Source organism: Lissotriton vulgaris, chromosome 7, assembly GCF_964263255.1.
Source record: "Lissotriton vulgaris chromosome 7, aLisVul1.2, whole genome shotgun sequence".
Taxonomy (NCBI): domain Eukaryota; kingdom Metazoa; phylum Chordata; class Amphibia; order Caudata; family Salamandridae; genus Lissotriton; species Lissotriton vulgaris.
The window spans coordinates 1,045,712,676-1,045,728,210 of record NC_141695.1 but is presented as its reverse complement, the minus strand read 5'-3'; the positions used below and the strand labels follow the sequence as shown (position 1 = coordinate 1,045,728,210).

The 15,535-nt window shown below is 45.7% G+C and overlaps 1 protein-coding gene across 1 annotated transcript in view; it reads right to left on the bottom strand.

Moving 5' to 3' along the window:
- PKD2L2 (polycystin 2 like 2, transient receptor potential cation channel) overlaps positions 1-15,535 on the bottom strand; it is a 1,643,803-nt gene that overhangs the window by 249,760 nt on the left and 1,378,508 nt on the right. The window contains exon 13 of the mRNA XM_086929456.1: positions 1,632-1,722. Within this exon, the coding sequence (XP_086785582.1) occupies positions 1,632-1,722 (91 nt within the window). The remainder of the gene's footprint in view (positions 1-1,631; positions 1,723-15,535) is intronic.

Below are 15,535 nucleotides of genomic sequence, written 5' to 3'. Positions count from 1 at the left end.
TGGGTTTCTTTCTCTGTTAATGCTGGGATGCCTACTGATCGCCATGCGATCTATAAATCCCCTAGCATAGCATAGCATAGCATTCTGAAGGGCTCAGACGTGGACACACATACAAAGGAGAAGTAAGAGTATATAGACACACGTTGATGTACTCAATGGCAAGTGCTTTGTATTTTAAAAACTGGCCTCACCCACAATTTGTGGCATGCTTCACCAAAGGGCTCGCTAAACAACATTCGTGCTGACCAATGCCTGGTGTGGAGAAACAGGGAAAGGGAAGACAACACAAACATAAAATTGTAGAGATTCAAACAAGATATACGTGCAGAACATAGAATCTAAAACTGGCTCAGGATTATCCGCCTATATATTTTATTCCTTGATTTCCTGGTCAGGATTAAAATAAATATAGGATGGTGGTGTTGGGAATTTTTTGTAACCCCTCAAAACTCCTAACTGCATATTTGTCATACAAGTGTCTTTACGACTTTCGTCAGGACCTATGATCCCCTATATTCCCCTTCTTCCTACCTTACTTTAGTAGGTTGAGGATAGACCCACTCTGGTCTGGGGCTGCTTTAACACACAGTGGTAGTACTGAGTTTCACAGTCGTTGAAACCTAAAAAGGCACAGGAGCAATGGCGGCTACCTGTAGTCAAACATTCGTCAAGGTGAGGCCGCCGTCCGTTCACTTACCTCCATGCACCGTGTAGGCTCAGCAAGGGAGCCATCTGCCTTCCACACTCTGCCTGTAGCTCCTTAGATTCGATGTTCCTTGAGAAGAAAATCCCAGAAACAACATTCTACAGGTAAAATACCGACAATGGGTTTGGAAAGAGATATTGCGGGAAGATTTTCTGACAACAGATAATCATATCCTATGTGTAAAAGCACAGAGCTCTGTACAGGAACACTCACCCATGACATAGAGTGGAAATTTAAGGCTTAGTGGTCTCTGGGGAACGAGGAGTTCTGTGCACTTTCACCTCGTAGCAGAAGCGGCCCGTGCAGGTAAGTGAGGTCGGGTCTGGTGGGGGGGGGGGGGGGGGGCGGGGATTTCTACGTGACGATGACTAAGGAAAGGTAATTATTTATTTAATTTTCCCTTGAAGTTGTCTGTCAAATTCCCACCCTAACCTGGCCACGCCGCTGTTACCTGCACGGACCATGGCTGTCTCGTAGGCTGAAATGTGGGTCTTTTCAAATTAGTTCACTGTACTACTTATGTGACATTGTGTACAGCTCACCGAATATGAATCATTCAAGCATTTGAATCTATGAACAATCTAGTGCTTGAAAATATGTTTGGGCTACTGGAGTGCAATTCACTAAGCTGTGATTGGATAGTGTCCTTAAGCTCCAGTGAAACGTTTTATGTTCCTGTGCCTAGGAAGCAGACATTAAAAGGTGGACGCCAAACACACAATACACACAATACAGCAAAACTGAAATGCTGAAAAAAAGCATAATAGTACAGTATCAAACCTGAATGTGTCAGCCACCTTAAGAATAAACACAATAGGAATCTGAGTACAAATGCCTGTTGCAGCCATTTTAGTATGTATTTGAATATGTTCTTCTCAGGAAGAGTTAAACTCTTCTGTTAGGCCTTAAAATTAACAAAACATACCTCTTTACCATCCAAGTCATATTTTGTAAACGTGCTATCACCGCCTGGATGTTTATATTTATTGGTTGCGCTTGGAGCAGAGTACACTGGCCTGTTAATAATACAAAAACATCAATTAGAAGATCAGATTATTTGCGAAATAAGGACATTTCAACTTAATGTGCAGGTTTTGTAATTGTCCACTGAGTGAGCTATATATGGTGAAACATCTTTTACTACGCAGCCAGAACTAAGCACAACCATTACAACGCGGGCAATAGAATGAACGTGTGGTTACCACGAATTCCATTACCACGCAAGTAGTAATATATACTGAACCAAAGTCCAGCGCTTCCCTAATGCAAGTTGTTGTAACGACTTGCATGGTAATGGAACACGCTGTAACAACACATTTGTTGTATTGCCGGCGTTGTAATGGCATGCGTTGTGAAAGCATGCGTGATTGTGTCATACAACCCTATATATGTATTGCAGGGAAATCAGTAGGACTTATGTTGCATTTCTTCATAAAGATCAGGAGTTAGATAATGTGTGAAATTCTATCAGGCTTTAAATGGTGACATGCCAAAACGTATACTGATTTTCACCTGCCATATCCTTAAACCTGAACGGAACTGCTCAATTTTCTACCCTCTCCCAACCCACCAGCGCCTTCAGACCCTCATGGGCGAGTAGTGCGCTTACAATTCCCTGATTGATTGATTGAATGGAACCTCTCTAATCCCCTGTTCATCTACAGAATTCAAAGCATACATTGAGGTCATCTATCTCATGACCTCTACTTATTCATTCTTTGATGACCTTTATAGTAACCCACTGGGAAATTTGTAGGCAGGTTTTCAGCAAATTTTGCAAAATACTGTGAAAACAATAAAGAAATAAGCATACTTTCGTGAAATTTACTCATGATATCTCGCATGCAAAATACTGACTTGAGGATGCACTCCATGCATACAAAATCTTGTTAGATTGTCATGCAATTTCCTGATTCCCTTATCATTGACCAATACCATAGTGGTCATTATGGGAGGCTCAAAACTGACCTCATGTTCTGTACCCACAACATCTCTCTCTGGACCACCATTTGTAATAACTCCCTCAACATTACTTCCTCCTCCTCAATCCTCCACGGGCTCCAACTAAAACTCTCCCCCTCAGCTTGTTTCAATGGCTCACTCACTATCTCACTTTACAACAATGGCAAAGACCTGATGCAAGCCAAAGACACTTATCTCTCTTTTTTCAACCCTCTATTTCTATCCTTGCTCTCCATCCGTGGCATTCCGATCCCTCCAAACTCCTCATCTAACTTCTCCCTCAATTCTCTCTCCTCTCCTCTCCTCTTATACATGGGAACACCTTTTTGCAGTCTTCATCTACCTCCTCCCTCAATTCACCCTCACCTTACCCTCTAGGACTCCAGTTTTCAGCTCTCCCTTCAGGCACAGCCTCCCTCTCTGCCAGTCCCATTCCCTTCCTTCATACCTGCTTCCCATCTCCCCAACCCCACCTTCCCCATCAGGTAAGCTTCCTTCAACACTCCTTCCCAGCCAATGGCCTGCTCCCTCATCTACACCCCTCCCCCCAACCCCACCTTCCCATTTGGGATGCTACCCTCAACCCTCTTTCCCAGCCAATGGCCTGCTCCCTCCTGTACACCACTATACCAGCCTTAAATTCCACAGAAACCTCCCCCTTGCCAGGTTAACCACCACCCTATCCAATCCATCTTTACAACATCATGACTTCCCAGCTCCCACAGTAACTTTTCCACCTTATGCTCTCCCTTCTTATCCCCCTCTCCCTTTTATGAATTATGGGCAAACTCCTTTAATTTCTCTCCACCCCCAACACTCCAGAACTGCTGCTTGAACCTCTATCTCCTTATGACAACCTCCTCCCTCTCCCCCCTTTTCACCTAACCTAGCAGAACTTTACACTATCTATTACCATCAGCCAGAGCTACCACCCTTTTCATGCGTGTTTCCTGCCCCCGTACTCTCACTGCACCCAGCCTATGCACCCTCTCCACCTCTCCCTCTTCTCTCCCCTGACTTTCTTCCTTCCCATGACCCACTTCTATCCCCTCCCCCTGGCCTCTCACTACAGACCTCACCTTTCTCTTCCTCAGCCAGAAGCCAGTACTCCTATTTTACTCAATGTATGATAACTCTCTTTCTCCTCAGCTGCACTGTCAATTACCTCCAATCAACATCTCTTGATGAGTCTTCCTCCATTCTATATTCCTGCATCCACCCTCTTCATGCTCTCCCTCTCAAGCTGAACCCCCCCCCTGTATCCATCTTACAGCCTAATATTCCAGCTCTGCTCTCCCTAGGAAATAAACTAGGACTTCTCATCTCTTCTACCTCCCAGCTTGAAACTACCATTTCCCACCTAAGTATCAAAATGTTCACTCTCCCCAACTCCCTCCTTCCCTTTGCAAGCACTCACTTCCCCAAACTCCAGATGAGTACCCTGCTCCCACGCCCCAAAAAAGCCTCACACAATCTGTCACCGACTGACATTTCCAAACTACTGGCTGGCTACAATTCTTCCAACTCCAACCCCCACACCTTCTCCTCTCCAGCTAACTCTAATCACTGAACTATTCCAACCATCTCCCTCTCCTGCACCAAACATCAACCACCTTCGATCCAGTCACCTATTCTCAAGAACATTATCCCTATCATCCCTAAAAACCCTGACTCCCCCTTCACCAAAACAGTCATCTCAGAGGTTTGTTGTCTGCTTCAAAACTGTAGATCCACAAATAAACACAAGCTGGAAATCTCAGACATCATTAATCTCTACAGCCTGGATATACTTTTCCTCACTGAAACCTGGCTCAACAACATATCTCATTCTTATTTCGATCTTCTGCTCCCCACTGACTATTCCATTCCCAAGAATGATAGAGTAGATAAAGTCAGGGGTGGTGTAGCAGTTATCTTCAGGAACTCCCTTCATCTCAAAGCTTTTCCCAGAAGCTCTTTCCGCTCCTTTGAAAGTCTTTCTCTGGGTCTTCAAATACAGCAAAACTCCCATCAGGTTTCATACCATCCATCACCCGCCTGGTGACACCTCTGCCTTCACAGAGGAATTTACCGACTTTGCGAGTGCCCAATAAGTGCAAAACGACAAACAGATTTTTATTGGAGACTCTAATCTTCACTGGGGCAATCTGGAAGATTCAGCGGCCAACAGGCTTTACACTTTTCTCTTAGGAAATGATCTTGTTCATCAAAACACAAAACCGTCTCACTTTAAGGGCTCCATTCTTGACCCTGTTATCTCCAAAGCACATATGCTAATTGCTGTTGATCCTATACCATGAGACTGGTCTGATCACTTCCTCATCCCCTTCTCTCTGCACCTATCATTCTGTTACTATTGACCAACCTAAAAGAACTACTACCTTTTTCCGCAACACCTAAAAACATCAACCTTGACATCTCGTGCAACACGGCTATGAGCTCACTTCCAATTTTAGACCCCTACTCTGATGTTAATGACCTGACCACACAATGTCTTACCAGTCTATCAGATGCAATTGATAATGTTGCTCCACTGCAAAGTAAATAGAAAAGACCCACTCCTTCTTCTCCACGGTTCAATAAATCCCTCTACGAAGAAAGAAAAAACTTGAGAGACCTTGAGAAACTATGGAGACATTCTCCTTCCACCACCAATCTATCAAATCTCCGCCTCGCAAGATCTTGTTACCACAAACACATCTTACATGAAAAAGCGAGGCACATCAGAATCCTCCTCGATTCCGCCAAAAACAGACAGACATTAAAAGTTATTCAACCTTATCAAAAGCACCAATATCTCTCCCACCATATTTAATCATACCCCCAAGTCAGCGGCAGCATTTGCAGTTTTCTTTGATGAAAAAGTAAAATCACTTGTGGGTCAAGTTACCCATCCTACACCCCCCTGAGGACCACAAATCCTTAATACTGTGGCAGAACTTTGACACCATCACCGAAATCGCCCTCCTTGAAAGTTTTCTAAAAAGTAAACCCTCTAACCATTCCATCGACCCCATCCCCAGTGACATTGCCATTGACTTTTATACCCAAACACTCTCATACTGGACCAGTCTGATAAACCTCTTCCTCAACCGAGGCTCCCTTCCTGCTGCCCTTAAAATAGGACAAGTTACTCCACTTCTTAAGAAACCCTCTGCTGATGCGAAAAATCTCAACAACTTCTGCCCTATCACCAACCTCCCTTTTCTTGCTAAAATTACAGAAAGTTGTGTGGCGAAGCAACTTTCCCAACACGTCAAGGTCAACTTCCTCCCTGACAAATTCCAATCTGGTTTTACCCAAGGCTGCAGTACTAAAACAGCCCTACTTCAAGTGATCGATGATGCCCTGCGAGTACTTGACTCTGATGATTCTTGTCTCCAGATCCTCTTGGACATATCCGCAGCCTTTGACACTGTTAATCACAACACTCTTTTGAACACTTTAAAGTTAAGAATGGGTTTTGAAGGCACAGTGCTTAAATGGTTCAAATCATTCCTCTAGGGCAGATTCCAGATAATCAAAATGCAAATTGTCTCTCCACTTCAATATCTGTTGTACAATGCGTCCCTCAAGGCTCGATCCTCGCACCAAGCGATACGAAAGGGGATGATGGACGGAGCGTTTGAGCAAATCAAACACTCACCCCCAGTCAAATGATCTGGGTTTAATCCATCACCATTCTTTAGCTCACTCAGCCACCCCAGATCAGACATGGCCATATGCAAATCAGTCTGACCCTGTGCCTCATGGGAACAGTCCAGCCCGAACTGCCAAGCCATGTCTTCCCTGGACCGGAAATAAGCATCCTAGGAACAGTTTCGGATTCATATTCCTCATCAGCCAGGCTATCTTGAATCCAGTGGCCAAGTGAGCAAGGTACTCACGTCTGAGCATACCCTGCCAACTTAGGGCGAACAAAGCGATTCAAAAGTGGACGATGGACCGAGCGTTTGAGCAAATCAAACACTCACCCCGAGTCAAATGATCTGGGTTTAATCCATCACCATTCTTTAGCTCACTCAGCCACCCCAGATCAGACATGGCCATATGCAAATCAGTCTGACCCTGTGCCTCATGGGAACAGTCCAGCCCGAACTGCCAAGCCATGTCTTCCCTGGACCGGAAACAAGCATCCTGGGACCGGTTTCGGATTCATAATCCTCATCAGCCAGGCTATCTTGAATCCAGTGGCCAAGTGAGCAGGGACTCACGTCTGAGCATACCCTGCCAACTTAGGGCGAAAAAAGTGATACAAAAGGGGATGATGGACAGAGCGTTTGAGCAAATCAAACACTCACCCCCAGTCAAATGATCTGGATTTAATCCATCACCATTCTTTAGCTCACTCAGCCACCCCAGATCAGACACGGCCATATGCAAATCAGTCTGACCCTGTGCCTCATGGGAAAAGTCCAGCCCGAACTGCCAAGCCATGTCTTCCCTGGACCGGAAATAAGCATCCTGGGACCGGTTTTGGATTCATAATCCTCATCAGCCACGCTATCTTGAATCCAGTGGCCAAGTGAGCAAGGGACTCACGTCTGAGCATACCCTGCCAATTTAGGGCGAACAAAGCGATACAAAAGGGGATGATGGACGGAGCGTTTGAGCAAATGAGAACACTCACCCTCAGTCAAATGATCTGGGTTTAATCCATCACCATTCTTTAGCTCACTCAGCCACCCCAGATCAGACATGGCCATATGCAAATCAGTCTGACCCTGTGCCTCATGGGAAGAATCCAGCCCGAACTGCCAAGCCATGTCTTCCCTGGACCGGAAACAAGCATCCTGGGACCGGTTTCGGATTCATAATCCTCATCAGCCAGGCTATCTTGAATCCAGTGGCCAAGTGAGCAAGGGACTCATGTCTGAGCATACCCTGCCAACTTAGGGCGAAAAAAGTGATACAAAAGGGGATGATGGACGGAGCATTTGAGCAAATCAAACACTCACCCCCAGTCAAATGATCTGGGTTTAATCCATCACCATTCTTTAGCTCACTCAGCCACCCCAGATCAGACACGGTCATATGCAAATCAGTCTGACCCTGTGCCTCATGGGAACAGTCCAGCCCGAACTGCCAAGCCATGTCTTCCCTGGACCGGAAACAAGCATCCTGGGACCGGTTTTGGATTCATAATCCTCATCAGCCAGGCTATCTTGAATCCAGTGGCCAAGTGAGCAAGGGACTCACGTCTGAGCAAACCCTGCCAATTTAGGGCCAACAAAGCGATACAAAAGGGGATGATGGACGGAGCGTTTGAGCAAATCAAACACTCACCCCCAGTCAAATGATCTGGGTTTAATCCATCACCATTCTTTAGCTCACTCAGCCACCCCAGATCAGACATGGCCATATGCAAATCAGTCTGACCCTGTGCCTCATGGGAACAGTCCAGCCTGAACTACCAAGCCATGTCTTCCCTGGACCGGAAACAAGCATCCTGGGACCGGTTTCGGATTCATATTCCTCATCAGCCAGGCTATCTTGAATCCAGTGGCCAAGTGAGCAAGGTACTCACGTCTGAGCATACCCTGCCAACTTAGGGCGAACAAAGCGATTCAAAAGGGGACGATGGACCGAGTGTTTGAGCAAATCAAACACTCACCCCGAGTCAAATGATCTGGGTTTAATCCATCACCATTCTTTAGCTCACTCAGCCACCCCAGATCAGACATTGCCATATGCAAATCAGTCTGACCGTGTGCCTCATGGGAACAGTCCAGCCCGAAAATGCCAAGCCATGTCTTCCCTGGACCGGAAACAAGCATCCTGGGACCGGTTTCGGACTCATTATCCTCATCAGCCAGGCTATCTTGAATCCAGTGGCCAAGTGAGCAAGGGACTCACGTCTGAGCATACCCTGCCAACTTAGGGCGAACAAAGCGATACAAAACGGGATGATGGATGGAGCGTTTGAGCAAATGAAAACACTCACCCTCAGTCAAATGATCTGGGTTTAATCCATCACCATTCTTTAGCTCACTCAGCCACCCCAGATCAGACATGGCCATATGCAAATCAGTCTGACCCTGTGCCTCATGGGAACAGTCCAGCCCGAACTGCCAAGCCATGTCTTCCCTGGACCGGAAACAAGCATCCTGAGACCAGTTTCGGGTTCATAATCCTCATCAGCCAGGCTATCTTGAATCCAGTGGCCAAGTGAGCAAGGTACTCACGTCTGAGCATACGCTGCCAACTTATGGCGAACAAAGCAATACAAAAGGGGATGATGGACCGAGTGTTTGAGCAAATCAAACACTCACCCCGAGTCAAATGATCTGGGTTTAATCCATCACCATTCTTTAGCTCACTCAGCCACCCCAGATCAGACATGGCCATATGCAAATCAGTCTGACCAGGTGCCTCATGGGAACAGTCCAGCCCGAACTGCCAAGCCATGTCTTCCCTGGACCGGAAACAAGCATCCTGGGACCGGTTTCGGATTCATAATCCTCATCAGCCAGGCTATCTTGAATCTAGTGGCCAAGTGAGCAGGGACTCACGTCTGAGCATACCCTGCCAACTTAGGGCGAAAAAAGTGATACAAAAGGGGATGATGGACAGAGCGTTTGAGCAAATCAAACACTCACCCCCAGTCAAATGATCTGGGTTTAATCCATCACCATTCTTTAGTTCACTCAGCCACCCCAGATCAGACACGGCCATATGCAAATCAGTCTGACCCTGTGCCTCATGGGAAAAGTCCAGCCCGAACTGCCAAGCCATGTCTTCCCTGGACCGGAAACAAGCATCCTGGGACCGGTTTTTGATTCATAATCCTCATCAGCCAGGCTATCTTGAATCCAGTGGCCAAGTGAGCAAGGGACTCACGTCTGAGCATACCCTGCCAATTTAGGGCGAACAAAGCGATACAAAAGGGGATGATGGACGGAGCGTTTGAGCAAATCAAACACTCACCCCCAGTCAAATGATCTGGGTTTAATCCATCACCATTCTTTAGCTCACTCAGCCACCCCAGATCAGACACGGCCATATGCAAATCAGTCTGACCCTGCGCCTCATGGGAACAGTCCAGCCCGAACTGCCAAGCCATGTCTGCCCTGGACCGGAAACAAGCATCCTGGGACCGGTTTTGGATTCATAATCCTCATCAGCCAGGCTATCTTGAATCCAGTGGCCAAGTGAGCAAGGGACTCACGTCTGGGCAAACCCTGCCAATTTAGGGCCAACAAAGCGATACAAAAGGGGATGATGGACGGAGCGTTTGAGCAAATCAAACACTCACCTCCAGTCAAATGATCTGGGTTTAATCCATCACCATTCTTTAGCTCACTCAGCCACCCCAGATCAGACATGGCCATATGCAAATCAGTCTGACCCTGTGCCTCATGGGAACAGTCCAGCCCGAACTACCAAGCCATGTCTTCCCTGGACCGGAAACAAGCATCCTGGGACCTATTTCGGATTCATAATCCTCATCAGCCAGGCTATCTTGAATCCAGTGGCCAAGTGAGCAAGGGACTCACGTTTGAGCATACCCTGCCAATTTAGGCCGAACAAAGCGATACAAAAGGGGATGATGGACGGAGCGTTTGAGCAAATCAAACACTCACCCCCAGTCAAATTATCTGGGTTTAATCCATCACCATTCTTTAGCTCACTCAGCCACCCCAGATCAGACATGGCCCATGCAAATCAGTCTGACCCTGTGCCTCATGGGAACAGTCCAACCTGAACTGCCGAGCCATGTCTTCCCTGGACCGGAAACAAGCATCCTGGGACCGGTTTCGGATTCATAATCCTCATCATCCAGGCTATCTTGAATCCAGTGGCCAAGTGAGCAAGGTACTCACGTCTGAGAATACCCTGCCAACTTAGGGCGAACAAAGCGATACAAAAGGGAATGATGATCCTCGCACCCACACTGTTCAACCTTTACAATGAACCGCTGTGTGAGCTCCTGAAAAAATCTGTGATCCATTATTACCTATATGTGGATGATACCCAAATCTACCTAAAGGTATCTTCCACTCATGACATTTCAATCCTCAACACCACTCTCAACTCCACCCACCCCTAGCTGCCAACTCATCAACTAATTCTGGATCCTTCCAAAACAGAATTCCTTCTCCTCTCAACCTCGCTATCTCCTCTTCCTATCCAATCTTGGATGAACAATCTGAACATTCTCAAATACAAACCTATCATTGTTGACAGTGCCAAATCTCTAGGGGTCATCCTAGACAAAAGGCTCAACTTAACGTCCCATATCAATACCATTGGCAAGAATGCATGCTACCAGCTGCACCTTCTCTGGGGGGTTTGGCGCTTCTTTCCTGAGTAAGACCTGAAAACATTGGTCCAATCTTTCGTACTTTCCAAATTGGACTACTGCAATTCTCCTTGCTGGCCTCCCCAAATCCCACCTTTCCCCTCTAAAATCCATCTTCTGCTCAGCAGCTTGCTTCGTATATGGTGCAAAGAAATGATCACAATACACACCTGTATTGTTATCTCTTGGCTGGCTTCCTATCGAAGCAAGGTTAATTTACAAGACTGCCTGTATCACCCACAACGACTTGCACACCTCCACCCCACCCTATCTGGCTGATTAACCCAAAATCTTTGGCAGCTTTTTACGTGGATCTCCCAGCCCTCTCACATTCCACTTGAAAACATTTAGCCTGTCAACATCAGTAGACGTCATGAGCCCAGAAAGGTATCATCCATGTATATATAAACTCAATATCACAGGTCAGGCCCGGGTCTAACACCAGACGGACCATCAGATCCAGTACTGACTGGAAAACAGAGAGATCACTCAACACTCTGACTATGCCCCACAAAAAACAATCCTGTGTGTTAATGACCATGTGCACCTTCCAACTGGCCCTCCCTTCCCCACCACCACCCACTGAAGCAGCCCCAACTTGCCAGAATGTGTCACCCGCCCCTCTCCCAACCAATAACAAAAACAACCAAAGGGAAAAAGGAGGCCCATATGCGTTTGCCACTCAGTGGCCAGTACCCAGCATCCAGTCCTCATGCTGATTAACCTGCAATAACAACAACAAAAAAGAAAACCCCCATATTGAACAGTTGGGGAACACCCGGTACGGGACTTACTAATAGGTGTCAGCATGGGTACCCCTTTCCCCCTGAGACCAACGCAGCTTGTGCGCCGGAGCACTACAGGGTCAAAGGTGCCTGGCTTAATAATGAACTCGCTCTTCTCTTATATTCAAACCATTGGGCAATTGGCATATACAACAACACAATTCGTACTGTCCCATCATTATTACAGCACATTACAATATGTAGACTTAGTTATCTGTCCATCGACAGTCACGTCATTATGAGTCCTCTTCCGCTTCTTCCAATGGGGGCTGCCGCGGCGCCGCCTGTTCTCCATCTCTATGCTGGGTACGTTTGATGTGCTTAAAAAACTCTTCCATGAATTTCCGCCTCTCTTCTTGTACCACCGGGGTGAAATCCGGGTATATGGAGAACGTATTACTGTCATAGGTTAGTTGTTGCCTGCTCCGAGCTATACGTAATGTCACATCTCTGTCCCTGTAATTCAACAGCCGGGCTATTATTGTCGCTGTGCAGCGCCAACGGGGGGCCTCGGCCCCAATGAGAGATGGGCCTTTTCCACTATAAATTGTTTACACAAAGACTCCACCCCTATCGAGGTCAGTAACAGTTGCTCTACGTACTCCTCCATCTTGCCAGTGTTGGTCGACACCGGAATGCCAATAATGCGCATGTTATTGCGCCTACTGCGTGCTTCCAAGTCCTCATTTTTAGCGGCAATAAATCTCAGAAGCTTGTCCGTGCGGGCAATGTGCTCTGTAGCCCTGGCTGTCGTTATCTTGTTGTCCGATACACGTTGTTCAGCTTCTTTCAGACGGTCGTCGTGCCCTTCCAGTTTGTGTGCTATAGCATCCATTCTTGAAGACATCTTGTCAACTTTATATACAATAGTAGCGAACCCTTGACAAACTTTCTGCAGGATACTTTGAACATCTGTTGCCTGGTCTGCCTGCTCTCGCTGTGCCTCATCTCTTTTGTTGCCTTCTCGCATCTCCTGTTGACCACGTGGGCCTCTTCTCGCCATTTCGAAGTTCAATTTAGGCTGCCTGGTGTCTGGTTTGCCCATGACTGCACTGTAATGCACAGGTCACCAAGAACTACGCAGGTGGAAATATATAAAAATGAAGGAGCACCGCAGTTCATTAAGCGTTATGCAAAGGTACACCTGCTGTCTTCCCAGGAAAGGCAACTAAAGGTCCTACAGTGTATCCCAGTCATTCGCTAAGGTCGGAGGGCGGTGTCCGTAGGCCCCAACTACTTGAGCTTCCAAAATGCAGGCCCCAGTATCACATCGCCGTCACCAATGGTACCCATTGCAGGAAGGCACAGTCAGTGGGGGGGGTCTTTAGTCAGCATCTTGTAGTGTCTGGATTCAGAATTTAGCAGTCAGGAACATAGTTGGTTTAAGAGTCAACTTTAATCACAACCCCAGCCACAGGTCTAATTCACAACTGACAAAAGGAACTTCCATGCATTCCAGAATCTCACACGAGATCGGAATACACAGGGAAGGATATTCCAACACATTAAAGGTACAGTTATGGAAATAGATGTACACCATCACACATCTCCCTTCTAAACAAAAGCATATTAATGATAAACTTAACAAAAAAGAAACGTACGGGAGAAAAGACTCACAATGAATAATCCCTCAAATAAACAGGAGGTCTACGTACCCTTTGACTCCTGAGAGAAGATGGAGATAAATTAGAACCATTAACAAAACTGAAAGATGGATGATGTAATTCCTCCCTTCCGCACGTCAAATCTTGTGCAGGAATTCTTGACCTAACCACAACTACTCTACTCTATTCCATATCCTCCCATCCTCCGTTTTAATAGCATTCCTAAAAACCTTGACCACAGCTCTTACATCAGTATACTTCGACCAGGATCTACAACCAACCGGAGCTTTTATTCTCACAAGATCACCCACTAAAATCTTCTGTACATCCACGCATTTTCTTTTATCATAATACCGCTTCCTTTCATCCAGTTTCCTTTCTTCCTTACAACGCCACTCACCAATCCCATTATCCACCAAACCCTTGTTAACTTTCATCCACCCAGGACACAACCAAGTGTTGGGAGCCCTCCCTTTAAACAACTCAAACGGAGATCTCCCAGTTGTTGAATGTGGTGCCAAGCGATAAGCATTAATTCTCTCTTGAAGAATAGACTTCCAGTTCAACCCTGATGATCTAGCTAACTGTATTGCCTCTTTCAGCGTTTTATTGACTCTCTCAACTGCCTTATTCGACTCAGGATGATACAACGAACATCTCTTATGTACCACACCACACTTCCTCAAGAACTCCTCAAACACCCTCGAACACAATTGTGGCCCATTATCCGAAAGAAGACTATTAGGAAAACTCTCCTTCCTAAAAAGTGCATCCAGAAACTTAATCACTTCCTCCGAGGTAATCTCCCTAACAGCACTTACCTCAATCCACCTTGAATACAAATCCATTAACACCAAAAGATAAGGCGTATCACTTACACCTAACAAAGGACCAACTATATCTATTGCCAATTCATCCCAAGGATGCCTTGGTAGCAATCTCTTCACCATGGGCATCTGCTTCGTCTTTAAGATCTTATCACTAGCACAGCACTCTGGACAATCCCTCACTAATCTCTCAATCTCTAGGTCCATCCCAGGCCACCAAAACCGCATTCGTAGAATCTCCTTTGTTTTAACAATACCAAGATGTCCTGAATGTGCGTGAGTCAATAACTTCTTTCTAATACCCAAAGGTGGCACCATTTTTGTACCACGAGTCAAAAAACCACCATTTATTGAAAGCTCATCAGAAACTAACAGCCAAGGCTTCTCCAACCGTGAATTACTACTCAGTGACAACATCACTTTTTTAATCTCCTCGTCCTTCTCCAACTCATCTCTCCACTCTTTCTCTTCAATTGCCCCCTCCGTAATCTCACATACGCTTATACAGTCATCACACTCACCAAAATCATCCTCATCATCAAAATTTTCCTTACCTACCATCCTCGACAAACAATCAGCCGATTTATTTTACACACCCGGAATGTAATCAACAACAAAGTCAAATTCTTGTAGAGAAACTACCCATCTCCTAATCCTTGACGAAATTGCATCCAAGCCCTTTTTATCAAAAATCTCTTTCAATGGTTTATGATCCGAAAAAATAAATACTTTCGTGCCCCAAATCAAAATCTTCAACTTTCTCAAAGCCCAGTAAATAGCAAGAGACTCTTTTTCTATCACAGAATAATTCAATTCTGATCCTCTTAAACACCTTGATGAACAACAAATCAGGAAGTCTTTACCATTTCTTTTCTGGACAAGGACAGAACCAAGTCCTTTCTCACTTGCATCTGTCAATAAAACTGTAGGCAAACCCGGTACAAATGCCTGAAGAGAGGGTGCTTTATTCAACTCACACTTAATGCAATCAAATTCCCTTTTACAGTCATCCGTCCATTCAAACACAACATTCCTAGAAGTCAGTCTCCTCAAACACTGAGTTTTATCTGCAAAGTTACAAATGAATTTACCATAAAACTCTACCATGCCAAGAAAGGATATTAATTATTCCTTGTTCTCTGGTTCCTTTACCTTGTTAATAGTGTCCACTAACTCCTTTTTGGGATAGATTCCTTCCCCAGTTATTCTATGTCCCAAGTAATTTACTTCCTGTACACCAAACTTACATTTACTTCTCTTGAGCATCATGCCCGCATCCTCCAAGCGTTTCAGAACCACACACACACGACTATAATGTTCTTGAACACTGTTCCCATAAATCAGTAAGT